At 43.9% G+C, this 24,328-nt stretch overlaps 1 protein-coding gene across 1 annotated transcript; it reads left to right on the forward strand.

Moving 5' to 3' along the window:
• On the forward strand, nt 1–22,970 carry Lipg (lipase, endothelial). Its single transcript, XM_005372911.2, has 10 exons — nt 1–376; nt 3,581–3,762; nt 5,517–5,696; nt 6,779–6,890; nt 12,089–12,310; nt 14,029–14,271; nt 15,146–15,266; nt 16,190–16,408; nt 18,686–18,790; nt 20,791–22,970. Exons 1-10 carry the CDS (start codon nt 280–282, stop codon nt 20,810–20,812), a joined length of 1,503 nt encoding a protein of 500 aa, XP_005372968.1. The 5' UTR covers nt 1–279; the 3' UTR covers nt 20,813–22,970.
• The last annotated feature ends 1,358 nt before the right edge of the window (nt 22,971–24,328 follow it).

Raw genomic sequence — 24,328 nt, forward strand, 5'->3', positions numbered from 1 at the left:
TCGCAGCGAGGAGCCCTGGGTTCCCAGTGGCCTAGGGCGAGGGCAGGTTTCGCTCTACAGCAAGCCGGTCCACACTCTCTTCCCTCAGCCCCGCAGTCAGGGAAGCCAAGGTTTCAATTTCCACCCTCTCCTCCAGCTGTCTAGACCACCACCTGGTTGACAGAAGGCAGCTCACCTTTGAGCTGTACCAGCTCGGAAGGTGGTGGTGGCTTTAAAAAAAAAAAAAAAAAAATCCCTTGTTAAGGGGAGTGGGTTTGGCGGGGAAGCGGGTGGGAAAGGATGAGAAACTTCGTTTTTCTTCTCTGCTTCTGGAGCATCTATTGTTGCTTTGGGGCGGGAAGCCCCACACCCTTTGGTCCCGAGGGACAGCCGGAAGGTAATGTGCATTTATTTTTATTTACCCACCTCAACTTTTCTGTGCTGGGGGCTCTCTCTGTCTTGCCAACTCTTCCTCAGCCCCTCCGTGTCTCTGTGAAATTCTCTTCTTTTTCATTGCGCGATCCGTTCTCTCCTCCGACTCAGCCTTGGAGGCCACTTGTTCCTCGGCGCTTCTGATAAAGGGATTCCCCTAGCAAGACATCCAGGAGGCGACAGGTGGGGAGGGTGCGCTGGCTGGCGCCCTCTCTGTTGGTCCCACCCCTTCCCTCGTATGGCTCCCCCTAATCGTTGCTGTCCAGCCAACGGACTTGGCTTGTCAGCTGCTCTTTTTAAAGGTGGGGGCAAAAAGTTTGTTAGAAAGAGTTCTGCCTTCTCTCTGGCACTCCTTTTAACCTTGGGTAGGTGTTTTGAAAGTTCAGTGGGCAGGAGAGCTGGTTTTGGTTTGATTAGTGCTTACAGGGGCCTTCTGTGGGTAACTGGGGCTGAGAAACAGCTGGTGAGGTCATTCCTCCAGATTGTCAGCCGCTTTGCTCCCCAACACTCTTTCCTGCCTCACTTTTCCCCTTTCTCCTTCCTGGTAGCTTTTCTTTCTCTTAGGTTCTGTATGGCATTTTTTCCCCTGCTGGAGGCTGCCTGCATGGTGGAGTGAGGACAGGTCATCTAGGGCCAGCTGGTTAAGCAGTGTAGAACTGGGGAACCCTTAAACCCAGTCCCACTCTTAAGCCCAGTTTGCAGATGTTGAGCCAATGTCAGTGGAGGTACTTGTGGAACAATCATTTGAATGAATGAGAAAGGCTTACTCTACTAAATGTGTTTCCAACTCTAGGTGCTGACTAGAAGCATGACCTAGGATGTGTCACATCTTTTCTTTCTTTCCTGAAAAATGCTAAAGTTCCTTCCAACTTTTGTGCTCTGTACATTTGTGGGCCATGTCATTCATTCAAGAAGTATTCATTGCATTTCTGCTCAGTGGCAGACACTCTTCCAGGAGTGGAGGAGACAGCAAGGATCAGAATGGATGACAGCCCCGTCCTTGTGGCACCATGGTGACAGTGAACTAATGAAAATGCAGAAATGGTGCTTAGGCTCATGGAGGAAAATAGCAGAGGAGGAAAGGGGTGAGGTTTTATTGTGTGGTCCAGAGGACCTTCTTGAGAACTTGCCTCTTGAACATGGAGCTCAAAGAGGTGAGAGAGGAACCACAAGGGCATCTGGGTGAAGAACAGTCATAAAGCCCTGAGGCAGAGTGGCACAGTCCCAGAGTAGCAGGAATGAAACGGGAAAACTGTGGGGTCAGAGCAAGCCTGATGCCAAGGTAGAACTTGTTTGTCCATGTGTGGCTTTGCTCACATGTCTATCTCAGGCGGCCAGCAGACCTCTTTTGCCCTAAGCTTTCCTCTTTGCTCTCCAGATAGAAACTGGGGAGCTGACAAAGTACTTACAGCCATGGTTCAAATTTCTGCCATTTGGGGCATTTGTATATTACTTTGACAATAGTTAACCTGAGTTCTGTTCATTTGATTTAGCAGCATTTTCTGGAATGTAACCCTCCTTACATCTGTCTGGTCCATTTCCTACCTGTCCTTGGTTCCTGCCACCTCTATTTATCACTACTTTCTCCACAACTGTGATTGTGCTTTCCATGATTCCTTTTGCTTTTTAACTCTGGGATAACTTATGTTCTTGTTGTGCTCATTTGGTATCTCCCCGACTGCCGGGTGACCAGAGAGCTTGATGCTCTAGCTGGCTAGCCTATCATCTACTTACCAGGATGACTGAGAGAGTGCTGGTGGAGAGCCATTAGTAACTATCCAAAATAGTGTGGAGATGGCAGTGCCCACCTAGTGTCCCATGATCTTAGGAATGATCAGTGGCATATGCTGAGCTTTGAGAACAGGGCCATTTCCTCGGTAGCATTGTATGAGTGGCAGAACTGAAAGAGGTGGCTTTGTTTCTCTAAGCTGTTTCTTCACAGCTTCAATCATTCATGTAATAAACTGGGTGAATGTCTGGTGCCTGTCAGCATTGAAAAGGATCCTGAGGATGTATGAGATCCTTGAAGAAAGTGCTAGAAGCAAGACGAGAACACCAGGGAAAACCCATTATACAACAAATGGTCAACAGCCTCTTATCTGCAATTGCAAAATCCAGAATCCCTCAAAATTGGAAAATTGGTTGGGAATTTGTTTGTCAGCAAGACCTGGCCTTATCTAATCTGAACTTATTTGGCAGCAAAATCTGATCTGAGGGGGCAGGAGTCTATTCATAATCTTTTCATTTTTGCCCTTGAATGTGAGTAATCCTGTATTTCTCTGCAGAAGTCTTAGAGTATTTGATTTGTGGGGGAGAGACCCCAGACCCCATGGGAAGTGTCGTATAATATATAGCATATGCCTTTCTAAAATATGACAATTTCTGAATTAAGAGACCCAGCTGGTCCTAGGCTTTTTGAGAAAAGAATTGAAGACCCATTTACTAAAAGTAGGAACCTGAGGGAAAAAAGAAGTTGTTTTGGTAGGGATGTGTCTTGATTACTTTCCTCACTGCTGAGAGAAAATACTTGACACCCAAAGTTAAAGGATGAAAGGTTTATATAGCTCACAGTTTGTAGGAGTTTCAGTCTATAGTTGGCTGACTCCAAGGTAAGGTGGCACATGGCAGAAGGGGAACCATTCATGGCAGTGGAAGACAGCAAAAGCAACAAGGGAGAGAGGGCTAGATGAGCCTCTACCTGTCCCTTATATTGTATCATCTACTGGGATTAGGGCAGTGCCACTCCAATCAGTGGAATGACTTAGCAATCACCCACCCTTAATTTCAGCACCATTAATCCCAGCATTGTTCTATGAATCAATCACACACCCTAGATTTAGCCACCACTGAAAAAAACTGTATGACCACATGAGGTTTGGGGGGACATTCATACACAAACCATAACAGGACAAATAGAGAAAAGTAACAGATGCCTATTTCAGAGCCATAGTAATAGCATAGTAAGTGACTAATTAATCCTTATTGAGTATACATATAATGTCCCCTTTATAATATCTTCACAATTTTCCCAGAAGGTAAAGAGGGAATATTCAGCAGGTGTAAAAACTGGAACCTACATGGTTAAGTAATTTGCTCAAGACTGGACTAGAACTAGACCTGTTATTGCTCTAGCCATCAGAAGCACGCAGTTTCTGTTCTTTCTCTCCAGATGAGCTTCACAAACCCAGGGAAGTACAGGCTGCAGCCAAACCCTCCGTGCATTTTAACTTCAGAACTTCTAAGGACCCAGAGCATGAAGGATGCTACCTCTCCATTGGCCACAACCAGCAACTAGAAGACTGTGGCTTCAACATGACAGCCAAAACCTTTTTCGTCATTCATGGATGGACGGTGAGCTGGGGGAGGTTAGCTCTGTGGCTTTACACAAATTTGGTTCCCTTTGTTTTGGTCAATTAAAAAGAATACTGGTGCTTCCACATTCCAAAGCCTCTCCCTCCTTTCCTTGTGGGCTACTTGTATTTCAGACAGCTGTGAAGGATGTAATGGGCACTTCGCTGAGGGGGCAACCTGGACTCCAGCAGGGTGGTATTTAGTGCTGGCACACAACAGCCTTTCAGAAAGTGGCTCTCTGGAGGGGAGCGGCCTAGCTCCACCGGCTCTGAAGGACCCTCTAATTATACTTAATTACATTGGTCAACCACTGCCTGGAGGGGGCCATCCTGCCTTAAGAGCTGAGCTGTGCTGAAGCAACTTGACTGGCTCTGAGAATCTGTGCGGGACCAGCTGGCCTGGCTGTCTGTCTGCTGTTGGCATAGTGCCCTTCTGTTTGCATAGAGATGGCCCCGTTTAAAGGCACTGGGATTCTTTATGTGCCCTAGCTGAGCAATTCCCATTGAGAGGCCCATGACAAACTTCAACAAAAAAGGGCTTTAATACTCAGCTTCAGAAGTTCTTGGCCAGCAGCGGATTTATTCATTCATATAATGACAGTCTGTAGGAAAATGGCACTTTTAAGTGAGCAGGTTTCTGCCCTGGCTAATTGGGTGGGGACATTCTTCCACTTAATGATGAGAAATTCATATCTGTTACATTCTTTCTGGATCTTTAGGTCTATCACCAACATTTGGGGTTGGGGTCTGGTATGGGAAGGGTAGGTACTCACCTACTTAATATGATGAAGCAATGATTAAGGGCCTGTCCTTGGTCCTCATCCCGCAGGCTGCAACTGGAATCATGCATTTGAGTCTTTTTAAGGGCCTTCTGTCAAAATGCAAATACAAACTGCCTGCAAATGGGGTGCATTCCAGAAAGTTCCTTTGTAATGTGTTTGGAACTTGGACCAGCAGTTTCCCATAGAAGGAAGATTGTAAATAGTGTTTGGGTTCCCAGCCAAAGCACAGACAATCTATTTATTTGATAATGTACTTGTAGATAGGTTTACAACTGATCCTAGTCACCATTTATAACTTTGTTTCTGTGGGAAAACGTGTCCTGAGTTCTGATTTGGGATTCCAGGAATGGATTTTCCCAACTTTGGAGTCAAAAGGATTGGGAGAGATGGGTTGTGGGAAGCGGTCATTTGTTAACTCTGTATTTGCCTAGGAAACAGCATCTCCCTGCATCTCTAAGGGAGGAGCTGATTCTCCAGGGCAACCCTTCCCAGCTGCCTCTGAAGGACAGACCAAGCCACTTGTCTGACTGTGGCAAGGACTCAGCTAACATCATGTCAGCATCACCACCAACACATATAAGTTGCAGGGAAGCAGCATAGATCACCAGCTATGAAAGTTTTGATGGGAAAAACTGGGGCTATAAAGAGAAATGGAAGAAAACACTCATGTAGCCATTCTGTCTCGGAGTGGCCCTCCTCATGTACAAGTGTTTGGTTCCTGATCCTCTGAGCTAAAGATTTTAAAATCAAATGGGTTGAGGGTTATGGTACGAAATTCCATACAGCAAGTCTCACACTTACAAATATTTGAGTTACGAACTTCCACAGGTGTACTATATAAAACTTACTTGTATCCGACTTTTGAACATTCTCCTAGAACAGAACTCATTCGTAAATCAGGGACGTACTGTGTGCATCAGCATCTCAAAGTCTGGAAGAAGAATTTTTTTAAAGTTTCCTGTTTTCTTTGCAGATGGGTGGCATGCTTCATAACTGGCTGTTCAAACTTGTGTCAGCCCTGCAGACAAGAGAGAAAGATGCCAATGTAGTAGTGGTGGACTGGCTGCCCCTGGCTCACCAGCTGTACACAGATGCGGTCAATAACTCCAGGGTGGTGGGGCACAGTGTGGCAAGGATGCTTGACTGGCTGCAGGTAACTTCCAGACTCTGACAAAAATCTTTAGAATTATTATTTTTTTTCTGAATTAAGTATTACTTGAAATATTTGAAGCTGGTATTTTAAGAGAACCTTTTAATTACTGATAGATCTCTGAATTTTTAATTTGCTGTAGGAAAATCTGCCTTATGGGTAGTTCCTTGCTGATCTTAGAAACTGATGTCCTTAGATTGGTTGGGGTAGCCAGGAGCCAGGACAGCCTTGTGGTCTTCAACTTCTGAAGCTTGGTATTGCCTCTGAAGTATGGCTGTACTAAGGGTGGGGAGGAGGTTGGTTCAACCACAGGAAGCCTGTTAGACTTGTTTAAAATATTAAATGTGCAAAACAGATCTTGAGATCTTGTATTTACTTTTTATAAGTTAATGATTTGCCTGAGACCAGTGGACTTCGCTGGGGCAGGAGGGGCAGGGATGTACTGGCAAAGTGCCCCTCAGATCTGGGCAAGTCTATCCTGATTTCATTTTACCCATGGAGTCTGATGAGTTCTGGCAGAATTCTCGGCAGGGTTTTTGAGCAGGCCCTCTCTACTTTGTTTGTGGTTTTGGAGAGTTTTGTTCTGGACCATGGAGCCAAGTCCCTGCTTTCTCACTTCCCACCAGCTAACTTTGGAAAGAAGATGTTCCTCCAACTCTGGGGTCCTGGATGTGCTTATGGTACAGAGGTTAGCAGCTATGAAACTCAAAGTCTAAGCTGTTGTAAGCTATACCTAGTACTTTGGTCTCCAATGAGTAGGGTGTCTTTGACTTCTACATTGCCCCTCTGCCCCCTAGATACTGCTGAAAAGAATGGAAAACATGTAGATAAACTTGTGAGAGAACAGGCACACATGCAACCTGTAATCACATTCTCTTCCTTGCCTTCTTGGCATTTGAAGTGTCATAGTCCCTTTGACCTCCCACCCTTGGCTGAGAGCCCTGTACCTTGAGTGTCCAGAAATGCCCCAGGGAATCTCTGTGTCTGTGGCTCCTCCTCATTTTGTTGGATTTGTTGAACCGTTGGTGGCTCTGAGGACAAAAGACAAGGTTGTTCACCTCACATGCTTTGGTGACTTTCCACAGGAAAAGGATGGTTTTTCTCTGGCGAACGTTCACTTGATTGGCTACAGCCTTGGAGCACATGTGGCCGGATATGCCGGCAACTTCGTGAAAGGAACTGTGGGCAGAATCACAGGTAAGCTCTGTTTCTACCACCACCACCAGCTGTGACCCTCACTCCTTCTCTCTCTCCAGTCTGGATGTTCTGAACCAGAGTTCTACCCAGTGAGGCAACTTGAATGAGTCAGAGATGGCCAGCTTTCGAAGGAACCTGGAGAAGAATCCAGAGCTTTCCAAATATTCTTTTTTTGACACAGAACCCTTTTCAAATTGAACTTGTATGGAATTTCAAAATATGAGTTTGATAGGCATGGCTCTTCTGATTGAAGCTGGGAGGGTAGTTATAGGTCGTGTTAGCCTTGCCATTTGGGCCTTCCCATCCCTCAGAGGAACCTCAGGCTCTCAGAGTACTAGGGAACACAGTTTGCAAATCACAGGTCTAGTTTACCAGGTGAGAAAACAGTCAGAGGTATGGCAGTTTGCCCAGGCACAAAAAGCTAAGAACGGTAAAGCAGAAGTCAGTCAGGTGTGGTGGCGCATGCCTGTTATCCCAGCACTGGGGGGCTGAGGCAGGAAGATCACAGTTCAAGGCCAGCTTCAGCTATATAATGAGTTCAAGTCCAGCTTGAACTACGCAGTGAGATGCTGTCTCAAGGAAAAAAAAAAAAAAAAAGAAACCAGGGTACATCCCAGGCCTCTAAGCTTCTGGGTATTCAGATCTGTGCTTGGGGACTTAAAGGAAAAGAATGAATGATGGATCCTACTTTGCATTCTGCCTCTCTGATTTGTATTTCATTTACCAATAGCTTCTCTTTAATGTTAAAATACCATATTTTTTAACAACAGCTAACTATTTAGAATGAATGGTTAAACTTTGTAATTAAACACTTCTGAGGTTAGTACCTAGATGGTCATTAGAAAATTGAGTCTTCTATCTTGAAAACTTCATCTCAGTGAACTTTTAATACGAGATTCTGTATTCTGGATCAAATTATTTAATGATTTTGAAAAATATGAAAGATTCACTTTTCCATTTTGGGGCCCCCTTAGATACACAGAGCTTCCTCTATATGAAAATTAAAAGTAAATTTGTTTTCCTGACCTTTTTTCTCCTTCTGGCATTCTTTTATATGTGTTTTTCTCCAGCTTTCCCCTCAGCTCCAAGATACCAAGGATGTGTTTTAAACTCTTCTGTTGCTATAACCAAATTGCACAGATGGGATAATTTATAAAGAATGGAAGCTTACTTAGCTTTCTGCCATCTGGGGAGGGAGGGCCTTCTAGCTGCATGATAATATGGTGAAGGGCATCACACGGTTGGATAGAACACATGTCCTAACATGGTCACTCTTTTATAAAGTCAGCAGTGTCATCATAAGGTTTCCACACTGATGACAGCATTTTATCCTAATTGCTTCCCAAAGGCCTGACTTCCAAGTACTGTTAACATTTTAATTTGAAGATTAATTTTCCAACACCTGGACTTTGGGGAATGTCTTGGTTACTTTTCCTTCAGTGCAGAGACAAAATACCTGACACCCAAAATTAAAGGAGGAAAGGTTTATTTAGCTTACAGTTTGTGGACATTTCATTCCATATTTGGTTGGCTCCAAGGCAGGGTGGCACATGGCAGAGGGCAACTGTTCACGGCAGCGGTGGAAAACAGCAAAAGCAAAAAAAGCAAAAGGGGAGGAATGTTAGCAAGCCTGTTTCCCTCCCTTATTGTATGCAGGCTACCTGTGCCAGGGTGAGTGTAGCACTCACACCCATAATCCCAATACTAGACCAGGAATCAATCAAAAACTCTACAAGCCCGCCCCATGACTGCATGAGGCTTTGGGGGAACATCCAGACACAAACCATAACAGGGAAACACATTCATACCATAGCAAGTGGTCATCTAAGAGGAAAGAGCTGATCAATGTCTTTACCTGCAGTGTTTTCATTTTAAAATCAAACTCAGGGAGAAAGGAATCTTAAGATAAAGAATGACTTAGTAAAGGTAGAATTTCAGGTTGTGACAACAGGCTTGTAGGCTAGGTTTTTTAAAAATACATTTTTGAGGATTTATTGTCTTTCCCCAGTTGCTGTTTCCAGGCTTAAATCTAATACCACAGGCTTATGCTTGCATATTTCCTTAGATCTGGCGACTCCATCTCTGTATAGCTCAAGGGCTTTATTTGTGATTTCCAAGGTGGTGAGTTGAGAGCTGTGCAGCGTGAGCTGTAACTGTATAGCCACCCTGTGCTGCTCATTAACCCCCCACTGCTGGCACAGAGCAGTTCTACCTGAGGCCACTCTGGGTTCTACCATGTGAGTACTTCTAACCAACCCTTGAAAGAGCCAGGCAAGATGGGTTCAAACTGTCGCACTTACAAGGCCCCCACCACAGTCAAGGCCCAGAGTGTCCTTGCCTTTCCCTGTTTCTAAATCTGAAATGAGCCAGGGCTGGTGGAGGCATTTTCTACTTCTTCTCCCTGCTTGTTTAGGTGGCAGCTGCTGAGAGGAGGGCTTCTTGCCTGTGGCCAGCCGGGGAACCAGCAGAATGCTAATCATTGCTGCATGCAGCAGGCCTGTATGTCCCAGACATAGCCGTTCCCTCTGCCTCTCTCCAGTTGCCTTGCAGCTCTTCAGAGGGCATTTGGCTTACCTCTTGCAAATGGCTGTGCATGTCTGGTGGGGGAAGCTGTCTCTCATCCTCGTCTCTCAGTAGTAGATTTATTCTGGGTTTGTGAGCCAGGTGGTTCCAACTGGTAAGAGGACAGAGCCTGCAGCTTGCATGGGATCTTCAGGCTGGTGATGCCATTGTGCAGAGAGAGCCAGGGGATTCTAAGCCCGGGCCTTCAAGGGCATACCTAAACCCCAATCTGGCTTGAGTCAAAGGATGTGGTTAGAGGTTTGCTGGAGTTTTACCTTCTTTGTCTCCTGAGAGAAGTCTGTAATATACTGGGAAAGATGTCATGCATTTCTAACTGAACCTGTGTGTAGTTATAAACAAATAAACAAGCAGATTAACTTTTTTAGGAAATATAAATTAAACATCTACTCTGTGTAGGCTCTAGACTAGTTGTTGCCTCATATCAAATAGCTCAAGTGTACTTCCTTGACAAGTCAGTGACAAGGTGCTGTGTGCTATCTCTGAGCTGTGCAGGAAACCTGTACATTTTACAGGTGGGAAAAATAGGTCTCAGGGGTTAAATAACAGGCCTGTTATCTTGCATTCTATCAGTAGCAGATCTGGGATTCAAATCCATGCTGCAAGACTCCGGAGTTGGTACCCAACCAGTGACCCATGCTGCCTCTCTCTGGAGGTAGAGGTAATGACTGAATGGAAGAAATGTAGTTCTCTATCCTCCCCTTTTTTTGGAGGGTGTGAGTTATTCCTCCCATTCCTAGTTTAAAAAGTAGATTGTATTGCCCTGAGTCTGTGGACCATAGCTGTGTGTCAGAGACAGTCTGAGCAGGGAGGCCAGCTCAGTCTGGGTAGGTGAAGGTTCTGCCTGCCCCTCTGCTGGCCTGTGAGGCCCCGTCAGCTGCCTGCATTCCGCCAGTGCAGCTTGGTTTCCATGGCACTGCACGTCTAGTGGGGACCTTTGTTCACACTGAGCAAAGAGCCTCTCGTATTGGTTGCAAAGCAGAATGTTCCAAAGCAGAACATTCCCCTATTTATTCCCCCCTCCAGTGCATATAGCAAGAGGCAGGGAGAGGTGCTTGTGTCAGTACTGCGGTCCTTGTAACCTCTAGAGTGAGTCATTGTGGGCTACCCTAGAAGGATACTGTTTTTGTGCTGTCATTCTTTTGAGTCCTGGGCTAAGGATGAGCCCCTAAGCAGTCTGGTTTCCCTTTCTTTCACCTTTCTTACACATAAAATCATCTAAACCTCTTTGGGAAACTCTAGTTTCAACTTTGACCAGTTCTCATGAGTAATGGTCAAACAGTTGACTATTTGTTTGAGACAGTAGCTCGCCTTTCCTTTATCCTGGGATTTTCCTTTCAAACTTCATAGTGTGCTCCCTGGTTCTTCATGCTGGGTCTGGTAAAGAGACTCTGTTGCCGATCTCCTCCACTGCTCTTCTCCTCCTTTCAGCACTTGTTCCTGGTTGCGTCCCCTCCTGCCAAGGTGCTTTTTATATATGGAGCTAGGCAGGGATTCGTTGTACATGCCTGTGTGTGTGGCACTGTCTTGTCCAATGTAGGATGTTTCACTATATCCCTGACCTGTTCCCACCAGAAGCTAGTAGCTCTCTTCCTAACAATTGTGACAAACAAAAATGTCTCCAGATATCACAAAAAAATGTCTCCAGATATCACCAAAAAGTCTCCTGGGAGAAAGAGGCAAAATCACTTCCAATGACAAACAGCTCTCATTTAACTTTCTCTAGGTCCTGTGTGTCTCTATTAGGCAAAGAGCATTCCTGGTTGGGATGAATGCATTTCTCATTATCGTTAATGGCAGCTAATATGAACAAGAACTTAATCTCTTAATGTCTCACAGGAACATTATGAATTAAGGTGTTCAGATTCCATTTCATAGATGATGCTGGGCACAGGGAAGTTTTTCCATATCTGGTCTGCAGACCACCAACTTTTGTGATCACTTGGGGAATCAATGTATATTTCCTTAGGAGGTCAGGGAGTTGGAAATCTGCATTTTATGTTCTGGGGGTAAGGTATTTAGATTCTCATTGTTTTGAGGATATTGTAGTATCCATCTACCTTTAAATCCCTGGACCTGATTCATAACTAAAGGGGAAAAATAAGCCTCAGTACAGATAGCCCAGTTTGGGGAGACTGAGCTCTTCTAGAAGGATACAGGTACCTTAGTTATTCTGTGAAAATTCTGCTAAAGTTAGACTTTGGGCGGCTCCCAGTGCAGATGACTGTGATGGATGGCTTAGCTTCAAGGAGTTCAGGTTTCTGAGCTTTGAAACTTGAGTTCTAGAGCTTTCTAGAACTACTCCAGTTCTGACCACCTATGGCTCTTCAGAGCTGTGGTAGTGTGGACTTGTGGCTAGTTTCCTGGGTTGGCTGAAGCTTTGGGACATATGGAGGGTTCTGAAGGAAGTGGCAGTTGTACAACGGTAGGATTTAATCCCCACATTTGTGTCTTGGGTCAAACGTATCTGGAAATATTTTCTCCTAGGCCTTCTGTGTACAGACTCATGGTGCTGGTCTCAGAGGGACGTTTATTCTGTATGCTTGGGTTCACCTGTAACTCAGAGCTCACTGTCTTGATATGCCTGACATAGTCCATCTTGGTCCCTCCTGCTGTAGGTCTGGATCCTGCTGGGCCCATGTTTGAAGGGGTGGACATCAACAAGAGGCTGTCCCCTGATGATGCAGACTTTGTGGATGTCCTGCACACCTACACACGGTCCTTTGGCTTGAGCATTGGGATTCAGATGCCTGTAGGCCACATTGATATCTACCCCAATGGTGGTGACTTCCAGCCAGGCTGTGGCTTCAATGATGTCCTGGGATCAATTGCATATGGAAGTGAGTTCTTTATTTTCTGCTTTCTGTTGGAATCCGTTTCCTCCTGTCCTTCAAAGTCAGCCGGAGCTGATAGTGCTCCCAATACCATTCATTTCATCATCCTCACCTCCTGCCACAGCGGCCCCAACATTGCATTTAATGTTAGCAGTCATCTATCTGCTTTCTCATGCTTCAAGCTCACAGTTGTTATTGACTAATATCTTATGACATACATAGTCACTGAAAAAACAATCAAGCAATATAGAATTTCATAAAACAAAAAGTAAAAGTCTCCCTTTACCCCCTCTTCTACTTTTACTCTTCAGTGGTACCTAGTATGATCATTTTTATATATATCCTTCCAGTTTTTTTCTTTGCAAATTGATGTGTGTGTAATTATTTTTCTGCAAATCACATTGTCCTGCAACTTTGCTCAGTCAATATATTACAGACATTCTTAACCATCAGAGTAGGTAGATTTACCAACCGTATTCTTTTTATAGCCTGTATAATATTCTGTAGCATGCATACAACACTATTATTTCAATTTTTGGTAATCTTTTAAAGATGTAAAACCAAGATGGCTTTTCTGTATATTTATAATTTATCTTCTGAATATATGTGCCTATTCTTAGCAGACTTAGGCTGAAGTCATATTGCTTTTGAAAGTGCTATGTGGTCCAGTGGTTGATCCCTTTGTGGTTTTCCCATTCTTTCAAAGCTTTGGATGCTGGTAGCATTTCCCAAGTCTTGGGCTCACTCAGCTCTCTTTTCCATGATGCTCCACTCTTTTGGGTGTTCTACCTGTCATTCGGTATTAAGACTGTTCCCCTCTCCCATTGTGATTATACACAAGTATACCAGACTTATTTTAAAATTTATTTTATTTTTATTTTTTATATTTGTATTATTTTGAGATGGCATTTTTAAGGCTGGTGGCGCCCATGAAGAAGGGGTAGAGGTGACTTTGACAAATTTTTCCTGAGTTTTCTAGAAGCTTCTTACACTATTAGCCTCTGGTTGCAAGAACAATAATGTACTATGGGCCAGAAAAATCCAAATTATACTCTTTGCAACCAGCTGTCTGTATGACCCTGAACAAATTATCTTACCCCTATGCACCTTTGGGTTATAGTCTATTATTGAAGGGATTAGACTGGAATGGTGTTGGTGTTTTCTTAAAGAGTCAGTTAATAAATACTGTAGGGGACACATAGCCTTTGTTTCAACTACTCTACTCTTTTGGGGTAACATGAAAGCAACCACAGAAAATATATAAACCAATAAATGTGATTATGTTCCAATAAAACTTAATTTACAAAAATAAGTAGCCAGCATGCTAGCCTATTTTGCTGAGCCCTGGGTTAGATGTTATTTAGTATTTGATGCATTTCCTGCACTTTGTAACTATATTTCTTTGAAAGTGCTTAGTGAGTCCTACTGCACAAAAGATCTGTATCACTCTATTTAGTTCTTTTATATGAACTATCTTGCACTTGATTTCTGTGTATTAGTGCCATTTTCTCACCAAGAAAGTGAAATTAGGTAGCCACGATGTTCTGAAATTTTATATCTTAATAGGGTCCTAAAATATCATTGTGCATTTATTAATAATTACACTAACAAAGCACAGCCTTAGTAAACATAGCTATGCTGATGAGGTGTATAGTAATTATTGATTGAGTGGTATAATCATCAGATAGTGACTCATCCTGCATGTCTGTCTCCTCCTTCCCCAGCAATCACAGAGGTGTTAAAATGTGAGCATGAACGAGCCATAGACCTCTTTATTGATTCCCTGGTGAATCAGGACAAGCCAAGTTTTGCCTTCCAGTGCACGGACTCCAAGCGCTTCAAAAAGGGGATCTGTCTTAGCTGCAGGAAGAATCGTTGTAATAGCATTGGCTACAACACTAAGAAAATGAGAAACAAGAGGAACACCAAAATGTACCTAAAAACCCGGGCAGGCATGCCTTTCAGAGGTAACTTTCAGGCCCCAAATTGGCCCTTAGTCTTTCTCCTTCTTAATAATCTTATTGAAGAACAGGTCATATTCCAGCCCACAGGCTGTAGCTAGCACAGTTATATCAAATTATTATGAATCAGATTACATTGTGTCTGACTTAGGAAAGTTACTCTTTAAAAGTTAATGGAGCCAGGCATGGTAGTGAAGGCCTGTAATTCTAGTGTTCTGGGAAACTATGGCAAAAGGATTCCAAGTTTGAGTCCAGCCTGGGCAACTTAGTGAGATCCTCTTTCAACATAAAAAAAAATAAAAAGTTCTGGAGGTATAGTTCAGTGTGAAGGCCTTGGGTTCAGCCCCCATGAAAATCAATCAATCAATCAATCATCAATCATTCAATCATAAAGATTCCTGTGATGTCCTCATGATCGCAATGTCAATACCTTAAAATTTTTCTGGTATTTTTGCAAAGATATTTCATATTTGTTTTCCATTTGGTTGCAACAAATCTGAAGGAGGATGACAGAAGACCAAAATGGTAGCTTACATTTTGGTAACATGTTTTAAAACCATAATATTTTGTGGATATTATTTTATATATGAGGAAGTTGAGGCTCAGAGAGGTTAGTACCTTGGCCTTTAGTCCTGGGTCACACAAATAGAAAGTAGGTAGGCCCAAGTCCCCAAGACATTTCCTAAGGCTCAAGTTCAGGCTATTCCTCTTATACTGCAGTGGTCTCTTAGGCCAAAGACCAGAGCGGGCATAGAGGCTGGGCTGGACCAAAAGGGTGTCAGTCCCTAAAACTCAGTGTGCTGGGTGACTTGGTGTGGGTTGGGGTACCCTGATATGAGAAGCTGAGCTCACAAACATCTTTGTTCTGCTGTCTGTCCAGTGTATCACTATCAGATGAAAATCCACATCTTCAGTTACAAGAACAGGGGGAAAGTCGAGCCAACCTTTTACATCACCCTTTATGGTACTAATGCAGACTCCCAGACTCTGCCTTTGGAAATGTAAGTCTTGAGTTTCCTTCACAACTTTGGTTTAGGACAGAGAACAAGTTGGTCTGAGAATGAGAGAATGCAATGGAGCTTTGGGACAAGTGCAGGAGAGTGAAGTTGGGTGGCCCAGGGGGAGGGCTGAGTGATTCCAGCTGGCCTCCAGTGCGCTCTCCCGCTGCATGCTCTCCAGCAAGCCCTTGACTCAGGACATTTCTGGGAAGCTCCCAGGATGAATCAGCACTGTGAGAAACTGCTCATCAGCTGGGCAGAAACTGCTTTTTCATTTCAGGCAACACATGACACCTGAGGCTTTAGGGAGTTGGGCTCTTTTGTAACGATTGGCTGTGGGAGAAGTACCTGGGAGTCTCTGAGTGCAGTACTTGTGGAGTACCCACCAGGGGCAAAGCACATTGCCAAGTAATGTTAGGATTTTGGAGAAACATTAGCAAAGTAACTCACTTCAGGCTCTAGTTGGAAGATGTGACTCACATTTACTCACAAGTGGGATAAGGTAGGCCGTACCAGGTGCCAGAGGAGAGGGACAGGCAGGAAGAGGCTGGAATCTGAGAAGGAGACCAAACCCTATGGGCTGAGAGGAATAGCATACTGTTGTGCGCGGAAGTGACTTCTTTGTGCTTTCTCAGTTCTGCTTGTTCTTGGTTCTTCTCCCCGGGAAGTAGAAGCATGGAGAGGTGCCCAGGAGTGGGTTTGATAAGAAGTCAGGGTGCTGCAGGCACAATCATCTCTGTCAGTGTAGGGCACAGATGAGCTCTGCATTGGTCCTGTGGTGGGGCAGAGGTACAAGGTGGGGAAGAATTTCTCATCTGTTTCTCTCCAGTCCCTGTGGAGAAGGAGCTGCCACTGTGTCACCCCAAACAGTGTGGCAGCTTTCCAGGTGACAGGGAAGTGAGAAGAGCTTCTCTCTCACCTTGCAGAGTGGAGCAGATTGGGCTGAATGCCACCAACACCTTCTTGGTCTACACCGAAGAGGACTTGGGTGACCTCCTGAAAATCAAACTCACGTGGGAGAGGACGTCACAGTCCTGGTACAACCTCTGGAAGGAGCTTCGCAGCTACCTGTCTCAACCCAGCGGCTCTGCTCGGGAACTGCACATCCGGCGCATTCGTGTCAAGTCTGGCGAGACCCAGCAGAAGTAAGTGCTCCTGTCCCCTCTCTTGCTTGCGTCAGTGACGAATAGAAGGCCACGTCTCTTCCATCTTTGTTCCGTTGCTCAGCACGCACCCTCACCCTTCTGTATCTATCTGCACTCTGCAGGCAAAACCTCAAACAGCTTTGTAGGGGTTCGTGACTCTCTGAGCAAGGTTTCTGTTAACTGCTGCACATTTTAACCTTGATCACAGGCCCTTGACTGGCAGGGTGGGCAAGGGAGGGGCCTGGAATCCAGCCCTTGTTCTGTTTGCCAAGGCCTGTGTTAGCCCAGAGGAACAGAGCTTCTGGACAAGGCTCTTTAGGCAGGTTTCTTTGCTGATCTATTTACTGTGGGGCAAAGTGGGGCATCTCGTCCCACAGATGAAGTCTGCGAGGGGCCTTGGTTTTCGCCAGCACCTTATTTTCAGAGCATTATTGTGTCTCTCCTTCAGAGGCTTGGAATCAGGGGTCTGGGGCTGGGGTTCTGGTTCTACCTTCAAGTAACACAGAGTCCTGTGTGGCATGCCAGCTGGCAGCTTCCCCATTGCTTTGAACCCCAAGCCTAGCATGAAAGATCCAGACCTTTATGTCTCAGCCCCTGATGCTTTGCCCTGACTCTCCGAGCAGGCTTCTGTTTAAATTGAAGCCGGAGAGGGCTGAAAGCCAGGGGAGCCCTGGAGACCTTTGTGAAGAGAAGAGGGTTTTCTTAACCACGTCCTTTCCCCGACCTCTGGAGTGGTCATTGCCAGCCTTGGCATGGGAGGAAGCAATTTCCAGCCTGTTTCTCTCTGGCATTTTCCTATTACAATTCTTCACTTGTCTTGTTTGCATCCATTTTTTTTCCATGTGGAGGACTGAGCTCAGCACCTTCACACTGTGCTATAATATTCCCACCCTTTTATAAAACTTTGAGATAGGATCTCACTAAGTGCCTAAGTTGCCCAGGTTAGGTTAGAACTTGTGATTCTCCTGCCTCAGCCTCTCAGAGTGGTGGGTTTATAGGTATGTGCCATGCCCAGCTGACTAAGCTCCTTAACTGAAAGAATTCAAGGTTCCTCACTTACAGTGTTGCTTAAATATTCATGGACAAGAACAACTGTGGGGCTGGGGATTTAGCTCAGCGGCACAGCACCTGCCTGGCAAGTGCAAGGTCGTGAGTTCAATTCCTGGTACCAGAAAAAAACCAAACCAAACCAAACCAAACAAAACAAAAACCAACTGAAACACAGCTGCAAGGTACAAAGACCCAGAAAATGGATGGGCAAGATCACAAGAAGGAATTAGGGGCCTAGACACCATTTCATGAAAACTATGGCTGCCCCATGCAGCATCAGTGGTACATGATTAGTGTGACTGTATTGTCATTAATGTGAGGTACTTGACACTGATGCTGAGACAGGACAAAAGCTACATTTGGAATAGTTCAAGAACCTTTCCCAGGAGGCCCTAATGACCTTAGGATCTATATGCTTAAAAGATGACCTACCTCACTCACAGCTGAGAAATGCAATGAACACAAATCACAGCAGTGGGAGACTCACTCCCACCCAATAGAATGGCAAAAATGTTCTACTAAGTGGTGGTAAGGAGGGAGAAGGGAACTATTACTCTACAGCCAAGATTAAAAACTAGTCCAACCACTTTGGAGAGGGATTTTTTTTTGTTTTGTTTTGTTTTTTGTTTTTCTCCGGTACCGGGAACCGAACTCACGACCTTGCGCTTGCCAGGCAGGTGCTTTGCCGCTGAGCTAAATCCCCAGCCCTGGAGAGGGATTTAATAAGACCTGGTCAGAATGCATATACCATAACCCAGAACTTCCACTTTTTAGTACATATACCACAGTACTATTTGTAGCTACAAAAAAAGTAATAAAAACTTAAATATTAAGCAGGAAGATGGTAAAACCATTGTAAGGTAATGATTTCATGTTATGTGAAGAAGTAATGACAACTTAGAAAACAACATTTATAGAAGGAGGATTTTTTTTACTAAGTTGAGGTCTAGGGAGGGTTTATTTCATGGGGGCTTGGGAAGTGCAGGTGGCTTCCAAGAGGCAATGACCTTGAGAGGCAGGCAGCCGTTGGAAGGACAGGAGGAAGAAGGTGGGAGAGGTGTGATTAAGCCTGCGTGAGGCCAAATCATGGAAGCCTTCCATGCAAGACCTAGTTTGGAGTCTTGTAGTAGTGATGGGCAATTCTGCAGGCTGTGGAGTTGGGAGTCACAGCACTGCCTGGATCTCTGCAGAGTTCAAGCTACATTAGTGATGTCTTTTCTCTCTTAGATTGACTTTTTGTGCAGAAGACCCTGAGAACAACAGCATTTCTCCTGGCCAAGAACTCTGGTTTCACAAGTGTCGGGATGGTTGGAGAATGAAAACTGAAAGCAGGTAACCAGGACTTTCTTTGCGTTCTAGTCACATGTTGTGACTGATCACCTAGCAGGCGCTGGGCATGGAGAAGGGCAGCAGGGACATGGCATGAACAAAACAGAAGCAAATACTTCCTATGTAAAGCTGCCCTTCTACTAGAAGGATATAGGCATATAAGTGGGTGAAAATATAAAGTGTTGAAGAGTGAGACTGTACCTCTGCTCCTCTTCTGCTTCACCCTGTAGCTGCTCATTGCGGACGGCAAAGTCTTTTTGTCACTAAATCCCTGGGTTGGTGTCCACACCTTCTCTGCCATGATCAGTACTACCCAAAGGTCCAACCTTTGTCCCTTCCTTCTGGGCACCAGATTGAAGTGTGGAGTGGGGTGGGAGGAGAAAGAGAAACACAAAGCATATTCCCTTTCTTCTGGTTTTCTGGAACCCTGTTGGCATGAGTGGATAAAATGGGTCTAATTCTCCCTTTTTGAGAAATAGGAGTACTCATGTGTATGCAGCTGAGTCAGGTAGGGTTTCTTGCTTCTGTATCTACTGCTCTGTGCTGGAATCCCTTGATTTCAGATCAAAGAGGGTCAGGCCATGGTGTAAGGCAGAGGGGTCCTCCAGGGGAACATGCTCTCTGAGTTTAAACACCTTCAGAGGAAGAGGGAGACCATCTCCCACCTATTCTTGCCCCTGCTCTTTCCCCCTTCCCTTATCTAGGGTATTACATAGTAATCCTGCTGCCCTACACGGAGCACTTGGTGTGTGACAACCCTGCACTCAGTGACTTACGTAGTCGTCTAAGTTTATCACCAACCCTAGGAGGCAGTGCTGTTATCCCTGTGGAGAGAAGAGGAAGCTAACACTCAGGAACGTGAAGTCACTCTCCCAAGGTCCCCTAGCTGGGGTTGGCAGAGTGAGGACTGGAAGCAGGTCATTCTACCCTAAAGCCCGTGTTCTCCTGTGCAGAGGCTCCACCTCCTCAGATGAATCGCCTCCCCTCTGTCTGGGTACCAATTATCAAGCAGCTGCGCTCATGCCGAGAGGTCCCCTATGATTAACTGTCTGCCAACCCTGAGGGCTGGGTTGCAAGTGCAGCCCCTCCTGTGCAGGAGCATCAGCGTGACCTCAAGTTCAGTGATCGTAGGACTTACGGGGGTGCAGATGGTCTGTCTAATTTAGAGTCTCAGCCTTGTGTAGGTTCATGATTTTTCTATCTTAATTTTAAATCTTTATGTTTGTATTCAAATATCTGCCTTTTATAGTGCTCCCACATATGCTAACTTCATTGATCCTCAGGCGAGCTATGCAGATCGGACATATCCAGGAAGGGCTGCTGTTCTTATGATTAGAGATTAAATATTTTATTCCTCTTTTCTGCTCCAGAACTTCCTAATAGTTCAGACCTATATGACTTGTCTCACTTGTTGCTTTTAGAAAATGAGTTTCCCTTTCCCTTTGTCCCCAAGGAACAGTAAACAATAGGAATCTGAATAGTGAATGAACATTGGAAGCTGTGGCATCCTCGGACATGTACAGCGCCCTCTGTCTTCTTCCTTGGGACTCGCATGCTGCTTTTCTGCTCACAGATAGGAGCCTGAGGTTCACAGTGGTTCAAGGGCCATTCCTGTAGCTGATGCTAGAATCCAGGTCTCTTCACTCAGCTTTTCCCCCTCCCTCCACACTACCATCCCTCTTGTGTTTCTAGATTCAGGCAAAGAGGAGACTTTGACAGTTCTCATGCTTGCATGTGTGCATTGTTCATGCGTGTGCATGTTGTGCTAAATACATGAATGCCTAACCTGTGATATTTACAACTTGGGGGCCAGAAAGGGCATCTGACGTTTCTTAGAAGCTACAGGGAGGAGAAAGCAGCTTGCAGGAGCCTGTCCATTTCTTCTGAAGGGAAAATGAGTGAAATAGTCCTACAGTGGGTCAGAAAGCTGGGGGGACAGAGTGCCTGGATGCAGGTGTGCCTATTTGCTAACCAATGCCCCACTGTCCCTTGGTACATTTCAGGGCCACTATGGAGCTTGCCTGAGGCATGCACCTTAACCCCGCTGCCCACACACATGGAGGAAAGTTATGGCTGAGGAACCGCTTGAAGAAAGACCCCTCTCAGCTTGATCCTGGAGCCCCTGAGAACTTGCTTGTCTGGCCCACCTTTGTCGCCTATGATGATTGTGGCTTTTGACTGGACAGGCCAGCTGCGTACTGCTGAAGTTCCAGCTCTGTTCAAGACAAATTATCTCTGTTTACACCTCTGGAGTTGAGATTGATTTGTGTGTCAGCAGTGAGATGTCCAGGGTTCCCCCATGCACTTGGCAGTTCTTCTGTTTGCAGGTTGAGCCTGGGCTCTGCATGACAGAGAATACTGGCTGTGAAGCAGCTTTGCATAGTAGGCCACTCATCCTGACTTGAGTCTCAGCATGAAGTCTTTCTCTCAGGAGCTGACTCATATCAGGCTGGCAGGCGTGTTACCTCACTGGCTGAGAGAGGGGTCATTAGATCAGGCTGGTGCTGAGGCCCTCTGTGGGAGTTCCCATGGGCTGCTCTGATCCATACTGTTTATATTTCATGGATGTTCCATCCTGCTCCACACCTCACCCTCTGAAGCACACATCATTGGCTTTCTCTGCTATTATTCATATTTTGATCAAATAAGTGTTTATTGGGCACTTAAAATTAGTTAGCATGTGGCAGTGGACACAGTACTCAACCTCACCATTTGGAACCTGAATAGGGTTGGGGTTCTTAGAATCCCCTCCAGTATTTGAAAGGAATGTATGTATATGTGGTGAAAAACAGGAGGGATACAGGGCCGGGGTGGGGGAAACTACAGGCTCCTGCAGTTGGAAATCTTGTGGTTTTACGTGGCTCCTACCTATTTCTTCTTCATTATCAAGTGCTATTTCCTCCAAGAATGACATGTTTAAAATCACCAGCAGAATGTCAAGAAGAATGTCATACACTGAGGACACAATGGTAACTAATTGCTAGATATGATTGCTTTGGAGCAAAATCTCCTCTGTTTAGGAGCTAGGAGATAGTACATGTGTTCTATAAACCTACTTATGCATAACCAGTACCCGTCAAGAGTGCTAGCTCTAGATTTAATACAGCGCTCTTTTCTTCCTTGATATATCTTGTTTTCATACTAGTACCTTTTCTGTGTTGGACTTCTTGGAAAAGCCTCCAATTGTAGACCTGGATTTGAATTAGTAAACATGATATCTAAGGCATCATTTTATACTTTTCATGTATGTGACCTAAGTAGAGTGAGATGATCAGGACCACAGTCATCATTCTTACTTTACAAAACTGAGGCTTAGTGAGATTCACTCACATGCCTGGAGTTATATACTGAATTGGTGGTGGAACCAGGCTTGGGATCCAGATTTCCTGGAGGCCAAGTTCACAGTACACTCATGTTTCAAACTTCATGAAGACATCCATGGCTGTTTCCTACCAGTACGCCCAGATATAATAAACAAGGGATTTTTTTCTCCAATCCATCCATAAAATCCTAAGCCCTTTTATTAATATACAACCAGGAGAAAACCTGTGCCAAAGGGTTGGGTTTTTTTATGGGTGAGATTTATTTGGGAGGATGTATAATATCAGGTAGAGAAGAGAGTGAGTTTCTCTGTACTTAGGTTTTTAAAAGACACTGTTTCAATCTGTGTTGTGCCAAAGTTATATCACTATTTAATGCCAAACTTCTGAAGACATAACCAGTCAAGTCTTAATTCAAAGTATGCTTTTAATCTGTTTGTGTGCTTCTGTGATTGCTTTCTAGCCAAAGCGAAACTTGTATTACTGGCCATATATCCTGGTACATATGACTTCTGTTTTTTGAAACTTTGGGAACTGAATCTTCAATGGGTTGTGTATTTATGCATTTGACTTGAAGCCTTATTTGTATATATGATGCTTTTTTAAATGCTACTTAAAGCACTATTTATTTCTCAAGTGTATATAATATATAAAGAAAAATATATGGTTACTTTTTACCTTAAGATTAACCAATGTCAAGATTTAAAAATTTTAATAATAAAATAATAAAAAAACTACAAAATTCTTAATGGTCCAACAACTCAGTTCTTAAGCTTTGAAAGAATTATGGCTGCCAAATTCCATGGGTTTGTAAAAAAAAAAAAAAAATAATAAAAAACACCAAAAAACCAAAAGAAAAACCAGTTATGTTTTTAGTCCATAGGTGGCCAGCTCCAAGGCAGGGAGGGACGGCAGAATGGGATGGCAGAGGAAGCTGCTCACCTCATGGTAGCTGGAAAGCAAAGAGAGAAGCTGGAGAAGGAGATAAATCCGTCTAGACCATGCCCTAATAAAACATCTCTCCTGCCAGGCCTGCCTTCTAACAACAGCTATACTGCCCTTCAATCCAGTCATCTTTCAAAATGCCTACCTGTGGGTATATGAGGCTTTGGGGGACATTGAGATACAAACCATAACAGAAGCTCTATGAGGACAGGGATTTTAATCTGGCTTGTATTCTGCTATTGCCCTGGAACCTTTGTATGTGGAACAGAGTAGGAGTTCAACAACTATTACATGAAAGAGTAAACTTGGGTACAAGAAGTTAACTGGGAAAAGAGCATTTAATTTAAAATCAGAAGTCCTGATATGTCATTCAGCATTATGTAAGTTTTAATCTAAATATAATCTTTCTGAGTCTGCTCATTTAAGAAACAGACAATACCCTGTAAAGCTGTTGTGAATATGAAATGTATGTAGTAAGAAAAAAGTATCAGTGTTTTGCCAACATTTGAATTGGAAAGAGGACAATGAGATAAAGATAAAAATACAATCCCTTCCATGTATATGTAGAAATTTTATATATGATAAAGGGGGTTTATTAATCACTGGGAAAGAAATGGATGGTTATCTAGATGATGGTAGGAAAACAGGCTAGTGAAATAAGGAAAAACAAAATTAGATCCTTATCTTACATCATAATTAAAGTTAAATTTCCACTAGAATAAAAGATATAGATGTGAAAGTCATAATGCTAAAAGACGTTATGAAATATAAATCAATGCCTGCATAAAACCTGAAAAATGTCACAACTATGACAATAAGAAATAGACAATGTGAGTAGATTAACAAATATTAAAGAAATGAAAATGCAAATAAGATATTCTCTACCTTACACATTCAAAAACTCTGCAATCATAAGGAACTTACTAGAAAATTCTACCAGTATTTCAAGGAGCATATAATCTGTAATTTACATAAGTAGTTTCAAATAATAGAGAAATCTTTCCAAATCTTCTCATTTATTAAATAAAATCATAGGCCAAATTTTCTTATGAACAGAAATATGAAAGTTCAAAATATTAGGTATTCCTACAGGCTGAACTCTGTCTTCCCCCAACTTGTATGTGGAAGTCCTAACTAGCTGTGTCTAATAATGTGACTATATTTGAAAAATAGTGATTTTTAAAGAGGTAATTAAGGTTAAATGGGTCATATAGTTGGGTCTTAGTTCAATCTGGTATTGAACTGGTATTTTTACTAGAAGAGGAGGTTTAGATAA

Source organism: Chinchilla lanigera, unplaced genomic scaffold (assembly GCF_000276665.1).
Source record: "Chinchilla lanigera isolate Chin_1 unplaced genomic scaffold, ChiLan1.0 scaffold00001, whole genome shotgun sequence".
Taxonomy (NCBI): domain Eukaryota; kingdom Metazoa; phylum Chordata; class Mammalia; order Rodentia; family Chinchillidae; genus Chinchilla; species Chinchilla lanigera.

What these genes read in the sequence shown, in the direction of transcription:
- Lipg (XM_005372911.2), top strand. Translation starts at nt 280, where the DNA reads ATGAGAAACTTCGTTTTTCTTCTCTGCTTCTGGAGCATCTATTGTTGC. An exon ending in TCGTCATTCATGGATGGACG is followed by an intron (nt 3,763 to 5,516) that starts GTGAGCTGGGGG and finishes TTTTCTTTGCAG; the next exon opens with ATGGGTGGCATGCTTCATAA. An exon ending in GGGATCAATTGCATATGGAA is followed by an intron (nt 12,311 to 14,028) that starts GTGAGTTCTTTA and finishes CTCCTTCCCCAG; the next exon opens with CAATCACAGAGGTGTTAAAA.